The 23,672-nt window shown below is 41.5% G+C and overlaps 1 protein-coding gene across 2 annotated transcripts in view; it reads left to right on the forward strand.

Moving 5' to 3' along the window:
* LOC144600018 (gamma-aminobutyric acid receptor subunit beta-2) overlaps positions 1 to 23,672 on the forward strand; it is a 103,597-nt gene that overhangs the window by 37,972 nt on the left and 41,953 nt on the right. For both annotated transcript variants that reach the window (XM_078411341.1, XM_078411342.1), the window contains one exon: positions 13,169 to 13,389. In XM_078411341.1, the coding sequence (XP_078267467.1) occupies positions 13,169 to 13,389 (221 nt within the window). The remainder of the gene's footprint in view (positions 1 to 13,168; positions 13,390 to 23,672) is intronic.

Raw genomic sequence — 23,672 nt, forward strand, 5'->3', positions numbered from 1 at the left:
CTTGTCACATCCTCAAAAAATTCCAGAAGATTAGTCAAGCAGGATTTCCCCTTCATAAATTCATGCTGACTTGGACCAATCCTTTTACCGCTATCCAAATGCACCATTATTACCTCTTTAATAATTGACTCCAGCATCTTCCCCACCACCGATGTCATGCTAACTGGTCTATAATCACCCGTTTTCTCTCTCGCTCCTTTCTTGAAAGGTGGGATAACATTAGCTACCCTCCAATCCACAGGAACTGATTCTGAATCTATTGAACATTGGAAAATGATCACCAATGCGTCCACAATTTCTTGAGCCACCGCCTTGAGGACCCTGGGATGCAGACCGTCAGGCCCTGGGGATTTATCAGCCTTCAGTTCCATCAGTCTACCCAATATTATTTCTCGCCTAATGCAAATTTCTTTCAGTTCCTCTGTCTCCCTTGATCCTCTCTCCATTAGTAGTACATCTGGGAGATTGTTTGTGTCTTCCTTAGTGAAGACAGATCCGAAGTACCTGTTCAACTCTTCCGCCATTTCCTTGTAACCCATAATAATTTCACCCGTTTCTGCCTTCAAGGGACCCCATTTGTCTTTATTTATCTTTTTATCTTAACATACCTAAAGAAGCTTTTACTATCCTTCTTTATATTCTTTGCCAACTTCGCTTTGTACCTCATCTTTTCAGCCCTTATTGCCCTTTTTGCTATCTTCTGTTGTCCTTTGAAAGTTGCCCAATCCTCTGGCTTCCCGCTACTCTTTGCTATCGTATACATTTTTTCTTTTAGTTTTATTCCATCTCTAATTTCCCTTGTCAGCCACGGTTGCCTCTGAGAATCTTTCTTCCTCTTTGGAATGAAATGATCCTGCATCTCCTGGATTATGCCAAGGAATTCCTGCCATTGCTGCTCCATCTTCATTCCTGCTAGGATCCTTTTCCATTCAACCATGGCCAGCACCTCTCTCATGCCTTCATAGTTCCCTTTGTTCAACTGCAACACCGACATTCCTGGTTTAACCTTCTCCCTCTCATAGAAACATAGAAACATAGAAAATAGGTGCAGGAGAAGGCCATTCGGCCCTTCGAGCCTGCACCGCCATTCGATATGATCATGGCTGATCATCCAACTCAGTATCCCGTACCTGCCTTCTCTCCATACCCCCTGATCCCTTTAGCTACAAGGCCCACATCTAACTCCCTCTTAAATATAGCCAATGAACTGGCCTCAACTACCTTCTGTGGCAGAGAATTCCACAGATTCACCACTCTCTGTGTGAAAAAAAACGTTCTCATCTCGGTCCTAAATGACTTCCCCCTTATCCTTAAACTGTGACCCCTTGTTCTGGACTTCCCCAACATCGGGAACAATCTTCCTGCATCCAGCCTGTCCAACCCCTTTAGAATTTTGTAAGTTTCTATAAGATCCCCCCTCAATCTTCTAAATTCCAGCGAGTACAAGCCGAGTCTATCCAGTCTTTCATCATATGAAAGTCCTGCCATCCCAGGAATCAATCTGGTGAACCTCTATGGCAAGAATGTCTTTCCTCAGATTAGGAGACCAAAACTATACGCAATACTCCAGCTGTGGTCTCACCAATGCCCTGTACAACTGCAGCAGAACCTCCCTGCTCCTATACTCAAATCCCCTCGCTATGAATGCCAACATACCATTTGCTTTCTTCACTGCCTGCTGCACCTGCATGCCTACTTTCAATGACTGGTGTACCACGACACCCAGGTCTCGTTGCATCTCCCCATCTCCTAATCGGCCACCATTCAGATAATAGTCTGCTTTCCTGTTCTTGCCACCAAAGTGGAGAACCTCACATTTATCCACATTATACTGCATCTGCCATGCATTTTCCCACTCACCTAACCTATCCAAGTCACGTTGCAGCCTCCTAGCATCCTCCTCACAGCTAACATTGCCCCCCAGCTTTGTGTCATCCGCGAACGTGGAGGTGTTGCATTCAATTCCCTCGTTAAATCATTAATATATATTGTAAATAGCTGGGGTCCCAGCACTGAGCCTTGCGGAACCCCACTAGTCACTGCCTGCCATTCTGAAAAGGACCCGTTTATTCCTACTCTTTGCTTCCTGTCTGCCAGCCAGTTCTCTATCAACATCAATACTGAACCCACAATACCGTGTGCTTTAAGTTTGCATACTAATCTCTTATGTGGGACCTTGTCGAAAGCCTTCTGGAAGTCCAAATATAACACATCCACTCTCAAATTGCAGATTAAAACTAATCATATTATGGTCACTACCTCCAAGCGGTTCCTTTACCTTGAGTTCCCTTGTTAAATCTGGTTCATTGGACAACACTAAATCCAGAATTACCTTCTCTCTGGTAGGCTCTAGTACAAGCTGCTCTAAGAATCCACCTCGGAGGCACTCTACAAACTCCCTTTCTTGGTGTCCATAACCAACCTGATTTTCCCAGTCTACCTGCATATTGAAATCCCCCATAACCACAGTGGCATTACTTTTGTTACATGTCAATTTTAACTCCTGCTGCAACTTACACCCTATATCCAGGCTACTGTTTGGGAGTCTGTAGATAACTCCCATTAGTGACTTCATACCTTTACAATTCCTCAACTCTATCCACAGTGACTCTACATCGTCAGTCCCAGTGTCACCCCTCGCAAGGGACTGAATTCTATCCCGCACCAACAGAGCTACCCCACCTCCTCTGCCCACCTGCCTGTCCTTTCTATAGGACGTATAACCCTGAATATTTAGTTCCCAGTCCTGATCCTTCTGCAGTCACGTCTCTGTAATCCCCACAATGTCATACCTACCAATCTCTAACTGAGCCTCAAGCGCATCCACTTTACTTCTTATACTTCGCGCATTCATATATAGTACTTTTAATCCTTTGCTCCTCTCAGCTTCCAGATCAATTCCTATTACACGGCCATTTCTCTCCTATTCCTTCGTGAGCTTTCTGTCCCATTAATTCTGGGGTGTTTCTTAATTATTCACATCTCTTCGGGTGAAAAAGTTTTTCCTCATCCCAGTCCTAAATGGCCTACCCCTTATCCTTAAACTCTATCCTTAAAATCCCTGTTTCTGGACTCCCCCAACATCGGGAACATTTTTCCTGCATCTATCCTGTCTAATCCTTAAGAATTTTATATGTTTCTATGAGATCTCCTCTCGTACTTCTAAATTCCAGTGAATACAAGCCCAGTCAACCCATTCTTTCATCATATGTCAGTCCTGCCATCCTGGGAATTAACTTGCTGAACCTATGCTGCTTTCCCTCAATAGCAATAACGTCCTTCCTCAAATTAGGAGACCAAAATTGCACACAATACTCCAGTTGCTGTCTCACCAGGGCCCTGTACAACTGCAGTAGGACCTTCTTGCTTCTAAATTCAAATCCTCTCGCAATGAAGGCCAACATGCCATTAGCTTTCTTCACTGCCTGCTGTACCTGCATGCTTGCTTTCAATCTGAAGAAGGGTCTCGACCCGAAACGTCACCCATTCCTTCTCTCCAGAGATGCTGCCTGTCCACCTGACTCATCGAGGTTCTCCAGCACTTTTTTCTTTTTTGTAAACCAGCATCTTCATTTCCTTGTTACTAAACTTTATTTTATGCTTTCTTTTCACTATTCTAAAGAGTCGACTTCTTTGGGACACTCCAGTTCCTTCATCTATATCTACCAACAGTAACTCCTCTTTCCATAACATTTTCCTGTACAGTCATAGGTGCAATGCCACCTACAGTGCATTCAGAAAGTATTCAGACCCCTTAACTTTTTCCACATTTTGTTACGTTTCAGCCTTATTTTAAAATGGATTAAATTCATTTTTTTAATCATCAATCTACACACAATACCCCAGAACGTAGAAGCGAAAACAGGTGTTTAGAAATTTTTGTAAAGTAATTAAAAATAAATAACTAAAATACCACATTTACATAAGTATTCAGACCCTTTGCTATGACATTCAAAATTGAGCTTAGGTTCATCCTGTTTCCATTGATTATCCTTGAGATGTTTCTACAACTTGATAGGAGTCCACCAGTGGTAAATTAAATTGATTGTACATGATTTGGAAAGGCCTTTCCAATGCATGCCAGAGCAAAAACCAAGTCATGAAGACGAAGGAATTGTCCGTAGACCTCCGAGACAGGATTGTGTCGAGACTCAGATCTGGGGAAGGGTATAAAACAATTTCTGCAGCATTGCAGGTCCCAAAGAGCACATTGGCCTCCGTCATTCTTAAATATAAGAACTTTGGAACCACCAGGACTCTTCATAGAGCTGGCCGCCCAGCCGAATTGAGCAATCGGGGGAGAAGGGCCTTGGTCAGGGAGGTGACCAGGAACCCGATGGTCACTCTGACAGAGCTACAGAGTTCCTCTGTGAAGATGGGAGAACCTTCTGGAAGGACAACTATATCTGCAGCACTCCACCAATCAGGCCTTTATGGTAGAGTGGCCAGATGGAAGCCACTCCTCGGAAAAAGGCACATGACAGCTCACTTGGAGTTTACCAAAAGGCATCTAAAGGACTCTCAGACCATGAGAAACAAGATTCTCTGGTCTGATGAAACCAAGATTGAACTCTTTGGCCTGAATGCCAAGCGTCACTGCTCATCACTTGGCCAATACCATACCTACGGTGAAGCATGGTGGTGGCAGCATCATGCTTTGGGGATGTTTATCAGTGGCAGGATCTGGGAGACTAGTCAGGATCGAGAGAAAGATGAACGGAGCAAAGTACAGAGGGATTCTTGATGAAAACCTGCTCCAGAGCATTCAGGACCTCAGACTGGGGCGGAGGTTCACCTTCCAACAGGACAACGACCCTAAGCACACAGCCAAGACAATGCAGGAGTGGCTTCGTGACAAGTCTGTTAATGTCCTTGAGTGGCCCAGCCAGAGCCCGGACTTGAACCCGATCGAACATCTCTGGAGGGACCTGAAAGTAGCTGTGCATCGACGCTCCCCATCTAACCTGACAGAACTTGAGAGGATCTGCAGAGAAGAATGGGAGAAATTACCCAAATACAGGTGTGCCAAGCTTGTAATGTCATACCCAAGAAGACTTGAGGCTATAATCGCTGCCAAAGGTGCCTCAACAAAGTATTGAGTAAAGGGTCTGAATACTTATGTAAATGTGATATTTCAGTTGTTTCTTTTTAATTATTTTGCAAAAATTTCTAAACACCTGTTTTTGCTTTTTTATTATGGGGTATTGTGTGTAGATTAATGATTAACAAAAAAGAATTTAATCCATTTTAAAATAAGGCTGTTACATAACAAAATGTGGAAAAAGTGAAGGTGTCTGAATACTTTCTGAATGCACTGTAGTTTGTTATCTGTTCCTTTCCTATTGTTGAAGACCCCAAACAGTCTTCCATAAAGTCAAAGGCGCACAGTTCACTTTACCCATGCCAGACATCAAGTGCCTATCTATACTATTGGAAGCACTGATTTATATTGTACAAATTAATATCTTGTATTACCTGTTTCCAATGTAGATTCTGCCATGAGGAAATTAAGCGAATATTGAATAACAGTTTTAAGAAAATCTGTCAATTGGCAAATGTGGCACACCAGAATCTAGCTGAACTTTCATTTTCTATCTCACTCCCACTCTGATCTCTGTTGTCAGCCTCCTACACTATTCCAATGAAACTGACTGAATTTAAGGCATTGCATCTTACCTTCTGACAAAGCACATTACAAGCCTTTTGACTTGATATTGAATTTAACAATTTCTCTTGATTTTTATTCCAGCTTTCTAGCATGTCTTCCAAATTTCTTAAGGAATTTAATAATATTCTTGTATTTTTGCCTCCTCCAGTCTTTTATCATCATGCATTATCACTCCATTTCTCATTGTTAATGTCTCCTGTCTTCCAGCCTTTGACAGCCCTTTCTTTATTGTCCTTGTTTTTCCCGCCATCTTAAAACCTCTAATAACATTTCCTAATTCTGATGAAGTATTCAAACTGAAACTTCCATGGAGCCAGAGACATAGTTAATTTGCTTAGTCAGGAAATAACTTTTTTCTGCCCTTATTTCAGATTTCGAGCATCTGTAGTATTTTCAACAATAAAAACTCAGAAGAAAATAAAAGTTAAACTACAGAAATCCACATATCAGATGCCAGAATATGCGATCCTGTTCACAGATGCATACTGACCATAATACATGCACAAATTCAGGCAAAATCCCTTTGGATCATAGAATCAAACAGCACAGGAATAGACTTTTAGTACAACTCATCCATGTCAATCAAGATGCCCTTCATTTACCTGTGTTTCAACCATATCCTTCTAAAACCTGGAAAGCAAGTCTGAGGAAGGGCCCCAACCCAAAACATAGCCTATCCATGTTCTCCGGTGATGCTGCCTGACCCGCTAAGATACGTCAGAATTTTGTTTCTTTCCTTGGTAAACTAGCATCTACAGTTCCTTGTTTTGTTCTTCCAAATGCTTCCAATCTGTGTATCTGTCCAAAATGTATTTAAATCATTGTCATTTTACTTACCTCAACCATTTCCTCTGGTAGCTCATTTCATAGACGTACCAGCCCTGCCTGCTTATAAACTGAACTCCCTGTAGTTGACCTCAGTATCAACTTCCAGCCTCTCAACTCCTTCACCGGTGCCTTGGATCCCACACCCCTGCCAATCTAGTTTAAACCTTCCTGAGAACGACTAGCAATGGTGTATCCTTATTGTTTCGATGTGTTTATGCTTTATTCTTAATTGTTAACTATATGTTTGTGTTGTCATTTGTGAGCGGAGCACCAAGGCACATTCCTTGTATATGCATACTTGGCCAATAAACTTATTCATTCATTCATTCATTCATTCATTCATTCATTCAATCTGCCCACCAGGATATTGGTCCCCCTCCAGTTCAGGTGCAACATGTCCTTGTATAGGTCACCTTTTCCCCTGAATAGACCAGTGTTTGACAAATTATGACTTTATTCTGTGTTAAATGGCGGTTTGATACGGATATTGCCATTTCTAAACATTTATGCCTTATGTGCAGCTAAACACTAATCACAAAGATTGCTTAATTATTTTGCAGATTGGTTCCTAGATTATTTCAACTGGAAGTTGGTGCAGTTCTACAATCTAGGAATATTCCTGTTCCTTGTTTTGTTTAATTTAAGGTGTTGAAGTACTTTGGTGGCTGGGCATGGAACTAACCATGACTGTGAAAAGGGACAGAAGGCAGGCAGAGATGAACAAGAGGCCAGGAGTGTGATTTAATGGGTCACGATAAGTGGTTATTTCTGCAAAGGCTTTTTGGGGAACAATTTTCTCATCTCCAGTGACAGCTAGTGCTTGAAATGGCTTTGCTTCAATAAAGGGATCATTTGTGAACTCAGCCAACTGCTGCAGTCACAACTACAAACCTTGTACATGGTAACAATTGTGTTGCCTAGGGCAGTCGAGATGATTGTAGCTGTTAATTTTTGTCTATCCTCCTTCCACACTGTTGAAAAGATAAGCATCTCTGTACATTTTGCAGCAGGTTGTAACACAGTTGGTCTCCCATCTTCCATCTGGTTCAGAATGACATACAAACTGTGGTATTGGTCTTGGCAATTAGATAGTGTATCATGCATCATTTTACCATAAATCTGCAAGAGTCCTCTACTGCTGTCCAGGTGGCGGATGTGTTGCTTGAGGGTGAGGTTAAGGAGAGGTTGGACCAATTTGGATGCGATAGTGGCATTTAAGAAGCTTTCGGATTGGCATATGGCTATGCAGGGAATGGAGGGATATGGATCATGTGCAGTCAGAGCAGATTAGTTGAGCTTGGCATCGTGTTCGGCGCAGACATTGTGGGCTGAAGAGCCTGTTCCTGTGCTATACTATTCTATGTTCACTCCATATTTTTAAATCGAATACATTTAAAATCAGCTGCCTATGCTTTTCTGCTTTTGTTCTGGAGAGCTTTCCTGATTGCTGTAGCATGAGGGGTGGAAGGCTGCTGATTTTCAATCAAGGAGATTACAAACGACTGTGAAGGTGACTGGGCCCAGATGTCCCACCTTCATGTTGCAGCATTCTGGCCTGGGTTGTAGGAATCTGCATTGGCTGGCAAGCATTCCCGAGGTCACAGATCATATAGTGTTCTTCCCCATGCACTGTAACTTAAACTCAGCAAATACAGCAGTCGTTTGGTGAACATATTGATGGACCACTTGGATGCCCTGAATGCGCTTTGAACACTGGTACCTAGAATCAAGATGACGGCCATTTCAAATTGCATAGTTGGAGCCTGTGTTTCCAAAGCAGCACTTGAACCTTTAGAACCTACTTGTGCCAGATTAGAAGATGAGGCATTGACTGCCATTTGTTGTGGAATGGCAAATATCCATTCCTTACTGGAAAGAATGAGTTTCAAGCTATATCCAAAATTCTTTGTCAAGCTAATGCCGAACCTTTTCATATTCAATGTTTTCCAGTGGTTCAGTTATTTAGGTCTGTACCATAATAGACAATAGGTGCAGGAGTAGGCCATTCGGCCGATCGAGCCAGCACCACCATTCAATGTGATCATGGCTGATCATTCTCAATCAGTACCCCGTTCCTGCCTTCTCCCCATACCCCCTGACTCCACTATCCTTAAGAGCTCTATCTAGTTCTCTCTTGAATGCATTCAGAGACTTGGCCTCCACTGCCTTCTGAGGGAGTGAATTACACAGATTTACAACTCTCTGACTGAAAAAGTTTTTCCTCATCATTAGCTTTGTTCAAGGTTCTCACCCGAGTCCTCAAATGTAGTGTGTGATCTTGTTGTTTGGTGAGCTGACACCTATGCTTTCTTTCCATTTCTATAATTCATTCCTGGTGTTTTACAAAATGTATATCCCTTCTATTTTTGGATCCTCTAATATACACAGTTCATTTGGTGCCTGCAGTTGTGATTTTCAGTGAGAAAGTGTATTTACCTTTCTTAATATCTTCACTTTCCTTTGCTAAAAAAAGTGATTTTGGATTTTGAGATGTGAAGGGAGAAAAAAATATGAAGTTGTGGCGGCTCCCAAGGGTCGGGCCATACTACTACCGACCCCTCGGCACGGGAATGGACCAGTCCCGGGAGGCGGTCCTGGACTCAGGTATAAAAGGACAAGGTTTGGGCGCCAAGCACTTCCGGCAGACTAGACCCGTCCGAGACCCACGAACCAATAAATATACCTTCCCAAAATACCTGGCTCCTTGCCTTTATCAACACGCTACATTGGTGACCCCGACGCCCACCAGGCGCCACTCCAGAGGCCGTATGAAGGCCCGTACCGGGTGCTGGAGCACGGGCAGACAACCTTTGTTTTGGACATGGGGGGCCGGCCGGAGGCCGTGTCAATTGACCGCCTGAAGCCGGCCCACTTAGACATCGACCAACCGGTACGGGTGGCCCAGCCTCGGCCACGAGGTCGCCCCCCTTTGCGGGTCCCACCGCCTGTCTCTCCAACTGTGCCTCTGCCGGCCCCTCTGTCAACCGATTACCGTACGCGGTCCGGTCGGGTTGTGCGACCACCAGTGCGTTTCGTGCCTCCGGATCTGGGGGGGGGTACTGTGGCGGCTCCCAAGGGTCGGGCCATACTACTACCGACCCCTCGGCACGGGAATGGACCAGTCCCGGGAGGCGGTCCTGGACTCAGGTATAAAAGGACAAGGTTTGGGCGCCAAGCACTTCCGGCAGACTAGACCCGTCCGACAGGTGTTTTTTTTACCTTTACACAATATTCAGTGTTGTTTCTTCCATGGAGGCTCTAACACACGGATATGCTCCAGGTATTTTTTTATTGTGTTCCGTTTTGTGCCACTTACCTTTGCAAGGAATATGTAGGTTGCGGTTGTGATAGATGAGTTACTGCCAGTGTGTGCAAGCTGTGAGTTATGGGTGTGAGGCTGGCAGCAGTAATAGGTGATGATGAGGTGAAAATGAATAAGTAGCATGGTAGAGATTTGGTTTCGTTGATGGCCGATAATTGAAGGATGTGTAATGAATTGAACAATGCTTGAAAAATAAAAGCTTCCAGATGCTGGAAATCTGAAATAAAAACAAAACGCTGGAAACTCTCAGCAGGTCATGCAGCATATGAGAAAACAGATGCAGGCTGCTTTTAAGAATAGTATACTGAACCCTTTCTGTTACATGATGTCAGTGAATAGTGTGGGAAATGCTGACTACATTCGGCAATCATTCAAAACACCAGGAGCGTTAATTTGATGTACTGACTGCATCATGGAGATCACTGTGGCTGTTTTGGACATTATCCAGTTTAACACTCTGCGTGTCTTAGTGTGCAGCAGTAAGTACAAGAAGCAGCCTAGATATGACCTTGACTACAAAATTATTATCATTTTTGTTTCAATTAATATTATGTATTTCGCTATACTTTCCTATTCATTTTCTTTAAGAAAAAATGATACCAATACATCCATTGTGAAATGTGGTTATATATTTCTTTTCTAAAGGAGATAGGACCATGAAACCTTTCACATTTCAGAAATTGTTCTTTTACAATTAATAATGCACACATATGACTGATGAATATTCTTATTAATATCTTAGTGTAGGAAAATAACTGCAGATGCTGGTACAAATCGAAGGTATTTATTCACAAAATGCTGGAGTAACTCAGCAGGTCAGGCAGCATCTCAGGAAAGAAATAATGGGTGACGTTTCGGGTCGAGACCCTTCTTCAGACTGATGTCAGGGGGCGGGACAAAGTAAGGATATAGGTGGAGACAGGAAGATCGAGGGAGAACTGAGAAGGGGGAGGGGAAGAGAGGGATAGAGGAACTATCTAAAGTTGGAGAAGTCAATGTTCATACCGCTGGGCTGCAAGCTGCCCAAGCGAATTATGAGGTGCTGTTCCTCCAATTTCCGGTGGGCCTCACTATGGCACTGGAGGAGGCCCATGACAGAAAGGTCAGAATGGGAGTGGGAGGGGGAGTTGACGTGCTCGGCCACCGGGAGATCAGGTTGGTTAAGGCGGACTGAGCGAAGGCGTTGAGCGAAACGATCGCCGAGTCTGCGTTTGGTTTCGCCAAAAGTTTCTTAGTGTGAACATTTCATTCATTTGACGGACTAATTAGCTTTAAATTTACTTTTCACAACTGCATAGGTTGTGGTTATTCTGAAATGTCATGTTCAACTTCCAATTATGTCAATTGTTTCCTTCATTATGGATTAAGAAAGTCTCAGACACGATCCCATAACCAAGAAGAAAGTCACCAGTTGTGAATTTTTGACAATGTCAATGTGAGGTGCTCACTAAAAAGCATCCATCCTCGCGGCAATTAACTGCATGACATTGTTTTCTTCTCCTTTTGCATATGCACAAAACCTGACTTGGTTCTTTACTCTAAAATAGACAAATTTGTGCGTTCATCAGTTTAGGTTTTGTTACTGGAACGTATTTAAACTAAATGCCCTTGGGTGAATTACAGATAGATTCAACCATGTTGTTTGCAAGCCACTTTTATTAAAATAGCTTCAATCACAAATTTCATGCAGAGATTGCACATAGTGAGACATGAAAATTAAAGAATTTCAGAGAAAGTAATCTGCAATGTAACAAGCATTTGAGAAAGCTAGGATGGTATCTTAATTTTAGTAGCTTTTTATCAAGGGTAAAGAGGAAGTGGAAAAGAATAACTAACTACCATCTGAAAAAAGAGTTAAGCCAGATGAATAAATAAGAGTAGGGTAACTCATCATCCATTTAGTGGCTAACATATTGTAGGATATGCTACAAGAAATGCTTGTACAGCTCACCAGCAAAATGCCGGTTTGTAAATGTCTGTTCAGGATACAGCTGTCATTGGATTTCTTACTTAAGACTTTGTGATGTCCTTATAACAGATATAATACATGTATTTGAAGAACTGAGAACATTGTCCCTGTAAAGCCAGTTAGTTATACATGGCCTGCAAATTATTTGAGTTCTAAAAAAGCATATTAAATATGCAGCACCTGACAAGCCAGGTCTTTTTTGAAGAAGTCTTTTTTGAAGAAGTTCTATTGCATTCTAAGTCGATGGGGTCTGGAGGTATTTTTGATCACAATTTGGTGGCAAAAACCAATCCGTTAATCACTGGCTATTAATCACTTGTTGTCTTTCAAACTATTCTTGTCATACATGATGCACTGTGATTGAAATATGGCCAGCATTATGATTTTGAAAGTATTTTGAAATCTTCATGTTTTCATTCAATCCACCGTGCCAGAGATTTAAAATATGTACTTGCCTAATTATCTGCCAAAGTGAGGGTTGGTCATCTTCTTCCAAACATTCACAAAGAGGAATTCCTGCTGGTAAATTATTTGATTCCAATTGTAATGCTGGAATAAAAGCATAACCTAAAGACCGAGAATCTAGATATCAGCAAAAAGACCATATCAAACTGGGTATAGTAATTCTTGATTCAATCCACTATTTTGTGTTCTTAAGATCATTTACTGCCCCTTTGAATCTATACTGGCTGAGAAAGTGGATTGGAGGTCAAAGCATTCAAAAATCTTATTGAATGACAAAACAGCCTCAACAGTTCAAATGACCTAACCTTGTCCATTTTTTCGACTGCTATAATATTACTGGTGGCCTGTTCATCTTCAGAACATCTTGGACATCCAAATTTCAAATATGTAAGTCATTACATCTACATGCTAATGAAATAATTATCACATTCTGTTTGGATTTTATTATGGAATTTTGATTTCCCTCCATCACAAGCTTAGATAAAGATGAGCTTCCAACTGTTTCCTGTGCCTGATCACTCATCTTACACGTCAAACAATTGTTTGAAAGTAAAAAATTCAGGTTGATGCAACATGGTATTGAAACACATATTTAAATATCAAATAAAATGATAGCAAACAAAAGAGTTAAACACATCAATTATTTCATGAAAGACAATCAACTATTAATGAAAAAGAATTACTGATGTGCCATTGCGTATCTAAATGTTTTTGCTTAGTTGCTGATATCGTTTTCCACATAGCAGTGGATTTTCTCTGCAGCATTCTTATTTTAATCAAAATATATAAAAAATATGCAGCAACACTTTCTGATCAATCAAATAACATGCAATCTTTTGATATTTTGGAATAGATTTTAGAGTCCAATAAAATGGATTTTTGTACTTCTAACCAACCATTATTTTCATTTTTTTAGGATTATACTTTGACGATGTACTTCCAACAGGCTTGGCGGGACAAGCGACTTTCCTATTCAGAAATACCCTTGAATCTCACGTTGGACAACAGAGTGGCTGATCAACTCTGGGTTCCTGACACATATTTTCTTAATGATAAAAAGTCTTTTGTGCATGGTGTCACTGTAAAGAATCGAATGATACGTTTGCACCCAGATGGCACTGTTTTATATGGTCTCAGGTTAGTACCAGTTTTTCCAATTTATGGAACTAAACAGAATTGGGATTTTATTCCTTGTTGCACAGTAATGATATTAAAGAGCCTGCTGGATACATATTTTAAGACTCAATATTGGATTGCTTGATGATAGGGCACCTCTATGTCCTAAATATGAGATTTTAAGCCAATAAATATAGCTCTGGTTTTCGTCTACAGATATCAATGTACACTAAGTCTGCAGAAAGGATAATATACTTCTGTTGGTACTTCTGTTGTGGGGAATGGTACTCTCTAATCATTTTCATATTCATCTTTGTGGAATATTATCAATTTATTCAATGCAATTCAACACTGATAATTCAAATCCCTATGGGATTGCTCAATTCAAAGCACTAATTTCATGTGTTACCTGAAGCTGGAATTCATTTTAGTGAGCGGATAAAAAAGTATTTTCTGTTACCAATGCCCGAAGCAAACTCATCAATTTCATTCAAATTCTTAATGAAGGATGAGTCCATAGATTAAAACTGCTCATAGTTTGGAACGAGTTGGCATTAAATTGTCAATCTTTGTCTCGTCATAAGGATGATTAAAATGGCAACAGAGTACTGTGAAGTTTCAGAGATTTTAAGTTATACCACCTTATGACATTGTGAAGGCAGCATCACTATTATTGAAGCTCACATGATATTTTTACCTGTTTATTTGAATGGGAATATAACTACCATTTAGGTAGATATGAGTAACAAGATCTTTTAATATATGCCTAACTCAATGATATCTGGGTTAGGAATGTTTGCCATTGATTCACAGTGCCATGTATTCAGTTTTAGCTATGATAATTCTTACTTTTCCCAAAATTCAAGAAAGTTAGTTTTAAAAATACTTATTGATTAATCAAAAGACTAATTAGTTCTATTTCTGTCAGAGCATGCAAACAATCTAATGATAGGATCTTAAGGACATCAAATAGCTCATTGGAAATGTATAACAGTCATATAACAGAGCTTTATTTGTCATTCGGTACCGAGGTACCGAACGAAACTACATAGCAGTCATACAAAAAAAGAACACAAGACACATAACCCCAACACAAACGTCCATCACAGTGACTCCAAACACCCCCTCACTGTGATGGAGGCAACAAAACTTCCACTCTCTTCCCCACGCCCACGGGCAGACAGCTCGTCCCCGACCGACCCGCACAGTCCCCGCGGCCGAATCGCACCGGGTGCTGAAACGTCTCGCGGCCGAGCCGGGCGATGAAAGGCCCCGCGACCAAGTCTTGCGCAGCTAAGTCCCGTGGCCGAGCCGCACCGGGCGATGTTAAGTCCCGCGGCCGAGTCGCACCAGCGATGAAAAGTCCCGCGGCCGAGCTGCACCGGGCGATGTAAAGTCCCGCGGCCGAGCCGCACCGGGCGATGTTAGGCCCCGCAGCCGAGCTGTACCGGGCACTGTTAAGTCCAGCGGCCGAGCCGCACCAGCGTTGTAAAGTCCCGTGGCCAAGCCGCACCGGGCGATGAAAAGTCCCGCGGCCGAGCCGCACCGGGCACTGTTAAGTCCAGCGGCCAAGCCGCACCGGGCGATGTAAAGTCCAGCGGCCGAGCCGCACCGGGCGATGAAAAGTCCCGCGGCCGAGCCGCACCGGGCACTTTGGAGGTTATGATGCCTGACTGAAACTTAGCATCCATAATCTCAGACCATATTTGAAACCAACCAAACAGGCCATCCATGCACCACAGTGAAGTCAAGAGTACACAGCAGGTTGCTGCAATTTTTGGGATCCTCTGCTACTTTTCTAGTGACAATAGGTTGATAATACATTTTTACCAAGTGTCACCTGGGTGGGGTGACCTGTACAAAAGGGACGGGCTACACCTTAACTGGAGGGGCACCAACATTCTGGCAGGCAGGTTTGCTACTGCTACATGGGTGGGTTTAAATTAAATAGCGGGGGGAGGAGTTGACAAATTGGGAGTATAAGGATGGAGTTAAAGGGGAAGAGAGTACAGGAAAAGTTAGGGTGGACACCCAAATTAATGGGATGGAAAGTTCAAGAAGGGATAAGAGAGTAAGGTCAGGTGAAATAGGAACCGGTGTGAGAGGGGAGGTGGTTACCGAATTAAAAGTGTTATATATGAATGTGTGAAGTATAAGAAATAAAGTGTATGAGCTTGAGGCTCAGATAGAAATTGGTAAGTATGATGTTGTGGGAATTACAGACATGGCTGCAGGAGGATCGGAGCTCGGAACTAAATATTCAGGGGTATACTTCTAATCGAAAAGACAGACAGGTGGGCAGAGGGGGTAACAGAAGTTGCATCAGGAGTTAAAATTAGCATGTAACAAAGGTAAAGCTACGGTGGTAATGGGAGATTTTAACAAGCAGGTAAACTGGGAAAATCAGGTTGGTTCTGGACCTCAAGAAAGGAAGATTGCAGTGTGCCTCCGAGATGGATTCTTAGAGCAGCTTGTACTGGAGCCTACCAGGAAGAAGGCAATTCTGGATTTAGTATTGTGTAATGAACTGGATTTGATAAGAGAACTCAAGGTAAAGGAACCATAAGGAGGTGGTGACCATAACATGATAAGTTTTAATCTGCAATTTGAGAGGGAGAAGGTAAAATTGGAAGTGTCTGTATTATAGTTGAACAAAGGGGACTATGTTGGCATGAGGGAGCAGCTGGCCAAAGTTGACTGGAAAGGGACCCTAGCAGGGATGATGGTGGAACAGCAATAGCAGGTGTTTCTGGGAATAATCCAGAAGATGTAGAATTATTTAATTCCAAAGATGAAGAAAAATTCTAAGGGGAGTAAGAGGCGACCGTGGCTGACAAGGAAAGTCAAGTGAAGAGGAAAAAATTAGTTAAGACAAATGTGGGTCTCTTGAAGACAGAAACAGATAAATTTATTATGGGGAACATGGAAATGGCAGATGAGTTGAACAGGTACTTTGGTTCTGTCTTCACTAAGGAAGACACAAACAATCTCCCAGATGTATTAGGGGACAGAGGAACTGAAGGAAATTCACATTAGTCAGGATATGGTTTTGGGTAGACTGATGGGACTGAAGGCTGATAAATTCCTAGACCTGATGATCTGCATCTCAGGGTACTCAAGGAGGTGGCTCGAGAAATCATGGACGCATTGGTGATCATTTTCCAATGTTCTATAAATTCTGCATCAGTTCCTGTGGATTGGAGGGTAGCTAATGTTAACCCACTTTTCAAGAAAGGAGCGAGAGAGAGAGATAACAGGAAATTATAGACCAGTTAATCTGACATCAGTGGTGGGGAAGATGCTGGAGTCGATTATCAAAGATGTAATAGCGGCGCATTTAGATAGCAGTAACAGGATCGGTCCAAGTCAGCATGGATTTATGAAGGGGTAATCATGCATGACAAATCATCTGGAATTTTTTGAGTATGTAACAAGTAAAATGGACAAGGGAGAGCCAGTGGATGTAGTGCACCTGGGCTTTTAGAAAGCCTTTGATAAGGTCCCACACAGGAAATTGGAGGGCAAAATTAGAGCACATGGTATTAGGGGTAGGGTATTGACATGGATAGAAAATTGGTTGTCAGCAGGAAACAAAGAGGAGGGATTCACGGGTCTTTTTCAGAATGGCAGGCAGTGACTAGTGGGGTGCCGCAAGGCTCGATGCTATTTACAAAATACATGAATGATTTAGATGAAGGAATTAAAAGTAACAGTAGCAAATTTGCAGATGATACAAAGCTGGGTGGCAATGTGAACTGTGAAGAGGATAATATGAGGATGCAGAATGATTTGGACAGGTTGGGTGAGTGGGCAGATGCATGGCAGATGCAGTGTCATGTGGATAAATGTGAGGTTATCCACTTTGGAGGCAAGAAAGGGAAGGCAGATTATTATCTGAATGGTATCAGGTTAGGAAAAGGAGAAGTACAACGAGACCTGGGTGTCCAAGTACATCAGTCACTGAAAGTAGGCATACAGGTACAACAGGTAGTAAAGAAAGCTAATGGCATTTGGCCTTCATAAAGAGAGGAGTTGAGTAGAGGAGCAAATAGGTCCTTCTGCAGTTGTACAGGGCCCTGGTGAGACCATACCTGGAGTATTGTGTGCAGTTTTGGTCTCCTAATTTGAGGAAGGACATTCTTGCTATTGAGGGAGTGCAGCGAGGTTAAGTTCACGAGGTTAATTCCTGGGATGGCGGGACTGTCATATGATGAAAGAATGGTGCGACTGGGCTTGTATTCACTGGAATTTAGAAGGATGAGCGGGGATCTTATAGAAACATGTAAAATTATTAAGGGATTGGACACACTAGATGCAGGAAACATGTTCCTGATTTTGGGGAGTCCAGAACTGGGGCCACAGTTTAAGAATAAGGGGTAGGCCTTGAAGAACTGAAATGAGGAGAAACTTTTTTACACAGAGAGTTGAAGTTGTGGAATTCTCTGCCTCAAAAGGCAATTGAGGCCAATTCACTGGATGCATTCAAAAGAGAGTTAGATAGAACTCTTAGGGCTAGTGAAATCAAGGGGTATGGGGAGAAGGCAGGAACGGGGTACTGATTGTGGATGATCAGCCATGATCACATTGAATGGCGGTGCTGGCTCGAAGGGCCAAATGGCCTACGCCTGCACCTACTGTCTGTGTATCTATGCATTATTTTACTCAACAATTAGACAATAGACAATAGGTGCAGGAGGAGGCCATTCGGCCCTTCGAGCCAGCACCGCCATTCAATGTGATCATGGTTGATCATTCTCAATCAGTACCCCCCGTTCCTGCCTTCTCCCCATACCCCCTGACTCCACTATCCTTAAGAGCTTTATCTAACTCTCTCTTGAATGCATTCAGAGAATTGGCCTCCACTGCCTTCTGAGGCAGAGAATTCCACAGATTCACAACTCTGACTGAAAAAGGTTTTTCAGATTAATAATCTGAAAATAATTTGATTAATAATGGAATAAATTAAGGCAAGATAAGATTTTCTGATCCTACTGTGCTGCAGAATTACTTTCCTCAGCGAGAACTGTACGTATAAAACTGGTGCTGCATGACGACCTGCCACTTTCATCCAGGGGCACCAGTGTTTTTTTTCATGCAAGATTTGTGGGCATTTAGCATTGAAGCAGAAGCTTATTCACTTGAGGTGTTAAGATTGTGACTTTCCCTCAGTATTGGTGCTGGATATATTGAGATGACTTTGACCAATGTGAAGAATGCTAGAATAGATGCAGGAGCAGGCAGCTAGCTTTTTCTGACATTGCAGTGTCAACAGATGTAGGCACTTAGGGTGAGGTTCAAAGCACTCGGAGTCATCCCCAGTAAACTGTACACCACATCTGCAAAAGTGCTGTGAAATCTGGTCCATCAGTATGTTGGAGTTAAATCCTGTATTATCATCTGCACTGGACACCAGATCAACAATGCAGTTCTTTTTTGTTGCTTTACCTTTTGATCAAGCAGATATAATTTTTTCCACTAAGGCCTGCTTTTCCATTCATTGCCAAACAGTTTAATTGCTATGTCTGTATGTCTAATGTCACAGCAATGATCTGAACTGTTTTTTTTTGCCAATTGATGTATCTACTGTTAGTCCAGTGTCATTCGTGTTTAGTCATGCTTTGCTGAATATATTAATATTATTTTAAATAATTTAAATTTGTTTAATGTCACATAAATGCTGCCTGACATGCTGAGTTCCTCCAGCACTGTGTGTTTTGTTAAAATGTTTTCCTGTAGATTAGAGTTGAAGTGGTAAACAAGCAAGTGGGAGAGGAATCTCCTTAACGTAATTCGGGATGGTCGTCAGTTGAAGACTGCTTCATGAAAACTAAATAATCTTGCAGTTGATTTAGCTGGGGTGTTTAAATCAAGAGGATCATTAAGCATGGAGAATGTGTCTTTTAGAGTTGTGGGTTTTGGTAAATAAGAAGATGGCTGTAGGAAAAGCTCAACACTGTCATCAGTTTGAAAGTGTGATGTTAGTGCAAATCAGGTTGCTGATTAGAGACTATTTTGCTGACAAATTTCAATTTTATAAGCAATCAATGAAAATGAGTGCAGTTGTCAGCAGAGTGCAGGGAGTTGGGGAATTTAGGGAGAATTAAAAGAATTGGATTAATGGCCGGTGTGGATTTAGTGGGCCGAGCAGCTTATTTCCATTCTCTATGATACTATGGCTGCAGTATTTTTTCTGTTATACGTGATGAGGCAATACTCCATTGTTCTTAGAAGTCAATCCAGGAAAGCAGCTTTCTTTCGTATGGTGGTTCTGGTCAGCTATCTCCTGTTTTATGGATTAATTTTTCCATGAAAATGTGAGCTCACTCTCTCTACCTTGCAGCCTCTCCATCCTCCAAGGCTATCATTGTCTCTGTTGCCATCAGAAGTCTGCCTTTAAGGGTTGTGATTGTTGTGCAGTTAAACTGACAGCAGCAGAATTCATTACTCTTCCCTTGGGGAGCACATGTAGTAATTTAACATACTCGTTTGTGGTGGAATCCACATTAGAACTGTTGCACACTCGTTTGCAGTCAATATCACAACCTCTTTGGGGAGACCCAACTTGGCATATCATTAAGGAAAAAAGGCAATTCTAGCTAACCACTTGCATAATCAAATATAAGAGCTAATTACATCCAGATTGCACTGATTTTTATTTTGGGATAATAACAAAAGAAGCCAGATGTACATACATTTTGATTTAATTTTTATTTCACAGGGAACACTATATTATCTAATTTCCGTAATTTCTGACACAGTGAAGGAATTTTAAAGTAATGAACCATAATTAATTTTGTATTACTTTTTCATTCATTCCGTGTTCCTCTTGGTTTACTCTACATGTGGAACTTGTTCTACTTTCTAGCACTGAAATTGTTGGTGAGCTTAAACTACAATGTATTAGAGAATATAGGACTATTTTCATGAATGAATTTTGATTCCTCGTTGTTTTAACTTAATTATTGATTGGATAGGTTTTTTAATACATGATCTATATTGCACTTCAATGTACATCAAAAGACACATTGTACAATTCTTTAAGACTCAATTGAGTTTTCCATTGGCATGGTAATTTCAACATGGGTCTTACAAAAAGTTCTAAGTTCCCCTACAATGTTCCAAAATGAGTATTGCCTAGAGAATAATTTCATTCTGTGCACCCTGACATTGAAATTATATCCAAGGCACCAGAGTGACCCAAGACTGGAAGTACTGCGTTGAATTACAGAAATCATGCAAAATGACCAAGAAATTAAAAAAATAAAAATCCCATTTATTGCATTGAATTTCTAGATCATGGTTTTACAGTGACCCAATTATCCCGTGACAAGCCCTTCTCGCAAGGAACAATTTTAAGACTTTGTGAGACAAAAGCAAAAGAGACCACTGCATATGATCACATCTAAATTGCCTAAATTATAAATCTTATCATGCAATGTAATTCATATATCTGTTAGACATGCAGATCCCTTTTGAATTTTTCTTCAATTATCCGTGGTGGCCCTTGGCTCCACAAAGGTACCACATCAGTCAAGGAAGTATGCTCATCACCACTTTCTCAAGGCTAATTAGGGATGAGCAATTAAATGGAGACGCAAGGAACTGCAGACTCTGGAATCTAGAGCAAAATACAAAGTGCCGGATCAGGCAACATCTCTGGAGAACATGGATAGGCGATGTTTCGGGTTGGGGCCCTTCTTCAGAGGGCACTTAAATGCTGGCTCAGCCTGCGAAGCCCACATCCCTTGAATTAATAACATGATGTTCTCAGAGTAGCTGAGGGAAGTAACCTCAGTGCATTTTGTACGAGGGACACGCATGCATTGAACCTGTGCCAGTTCGTAGTGAGTGACAGAAGGAATTAATCTTTGGAGTGCTGGATGGGGTTCCAATCACGTTAGCTCATTGGTTCTGGATAGTGCTGTGCATCATGAGTTTTCTAAGAACTGCAAATATCCAGGCAAGTGGAGAATGTTTCATCATCTTCGTAGTTTGTGTCATGTAGATAGTGGAAAGGCTTTGAGATGTCAGGAAGTGAGCCACTCATTGCAGCATTCCCAGCCTCTGCCCTGCTCTTGTACCCACTCTATGTAGCTGCTCAACCAGTTGTGTTTCAGATCAGAGATATTCCCAGGAATGTTGATGGTGGTGGTTCAATGATACCATTGAATGGCAAGGGTAGGTCATTAGAAACTCTTGTTGGCGATGATTATTGTTTTGTTGTAAATTATCAGAAAATACCTTAATGTCATCCTGATTTTTCTGATTGGAGGCTCTGGCTATATAATTTTCTGAGGAATTGCAAATGAAACTCTCAACTCTTCTGACCTTGGTGGGAAGATTTTTGTTGCAATTGATGTGACGGTTTGTGTTAGGACCGTCTTGAAGACCCCCCTGCTTTGATGTCTAGGATTGAGGTGATTAACCTCCAACAACGGTCATACTGAATTAACTTTTTTGTACAAGTTGTGACTCCATCCATTCAAGTGTTTTTCCCCTTGGTGCTCTGGGCAATGTGATCATCTTATTGACAGGTGTCACAATATCACAGTTGACAATACTGATGATTGAGCTTGAGATGGAAATTAGCCAGATTACATTTATCCTTTAGGTGGGTAGATCATACCTGGGCAATTTGCCTCTATGCTGAGAAAATTACATTGTTATTGTGTCGGAATAGAATGACCTGGTTTGAGGAGCAAGTCAGCCGGAAGTTAAGTCTTCGGACTGACTCTTAAAATGTTTTCTTTTCTCTTCATCTTTGTGAAATCTGGTTCTCCACACCATCTCTAGATATGAAGAGTGGATTAAATTGTCTGCATGTGATGATGGAAATCTCAAGAGGAAGCAGATGGTCCATCCACTTGGCAGTTTTGAGTCAAGGTCATAGTACAGTTTTGGTCTTCCATAATTGAGGAAAGAGATGCTTACCATGGAACTATTATAGAGAAGGTTCTTTAGATTTGTTTTGAGGATGAAGGGGTTGTCCCTTGAGGAAATGTTATGGTAATTGAATCTATATACCCGTGAGTGCATAGGAATAAGAGTTGGTCTTACTGAAATACAAGATTCTGAGAGGGTTTCACAACATTGACATTGTTAATATGTTTCCTCCGGAAAGAGTATCCAGAGCAAAGCAAGTCCCATTTAGATTTCCAGCTTCTGCTTTGATTTGCATTGGTTAAAATGCCCATATGAATTACTGTAAACATTTCCCATCAATTTGCAAATTGGAAATTGATTGGTGGTATTAGATATTTTTATGGACAGGTTTTATGGACCTGTGTCTTGTTCCATATTGTTTGATGCTTATGTGCTAAGATTATTTAGCATGAGGTGTTGTTGGTTCTGGAGCATGGCTGTTCAGCACTGCTATATTATAAGGGGCCATAGGTTTTACTTTAGTCAGTGCAGTCAGTTTTCTTGATATCATGTGAAGTGCATAGAATTATCCGAAAACTGAATTTTCTGATGTTTGGTGACCTCAGGAGCAGTTTGAAGTGGGACTGAGAAAAATGCTTTTCCACTCACAGATTAGGCTCTGTTGCCAATGAAAACTGGGATATTCAAGGAGGACGCCATCCTGTTATTTAATTGCCCATCATTATTTTTATGTGGATGAGGCTAGGCTACAGAATCTTTATTTAATTTGTTGAAAGACTATGAAAGATAAAATTGTGTATAATTAGATACAAAGAGCCCCATTAATAAATTGGGTGGTGGTAGAAACTGTTTCTGTTTCAGAAGCTCGGCAATGTGATAAAACTGGTTTGCGCTTTTGCCTTGCTGCTTTGATGTGGTGCCAATTTAAATGATCTTTCTTCCTCTGCTGAAAAGTATCAAATACTTGATGAATTCATGCTCAGACAGCACCTTGTGTAATATTTACCAGGTCCTCTGTAAATGCATGAAATAAACCTGCAGAATAAAAGATAAGTATGGTGATAATTTTCAGAGCCTCAGGCAAAGCTGTCCACTCGGATATTCTTGATCACAGTAGCTGCCACAATACCCCTAATTTTACCTCGCTGAAGCACATTCTGACTCAGAGTTTTCTGACATAATTCTTTGAAGATATAAGATTGTGTTAAGTGCATCACACTTATACGTGTTTCTCCTGTATTGCTGTTAATCTCATAATAAAATCAAACATCGTTGATTAACTCCTCGTATAGTAATCAAAGCCTCGTACTAAGGGTTTGAACAGCAATATTCCCACAGTCTTATTGCTCTCATTTATGCCAAACCTTTGGAAAGCCAAAAAAATCCATTTGTAAACATGTTTTAACTCTGGCAGTGTTTAT

Source organism: Rhinoraja longicauda, chromosome 14 (genome assembly GCF_053455715.1).
Source record: "Rhinoraja longicauda isolate Sanriku21f chromosome 14, sRhiLon1.1, whole genome shotgun sequence".
NCBI lineage: Eukaryota > Metazoa > Chordata > Chondrichthyes > Rajiformes > Arhynchobatidae > Rhinoraja > Rhinoraja longicauda.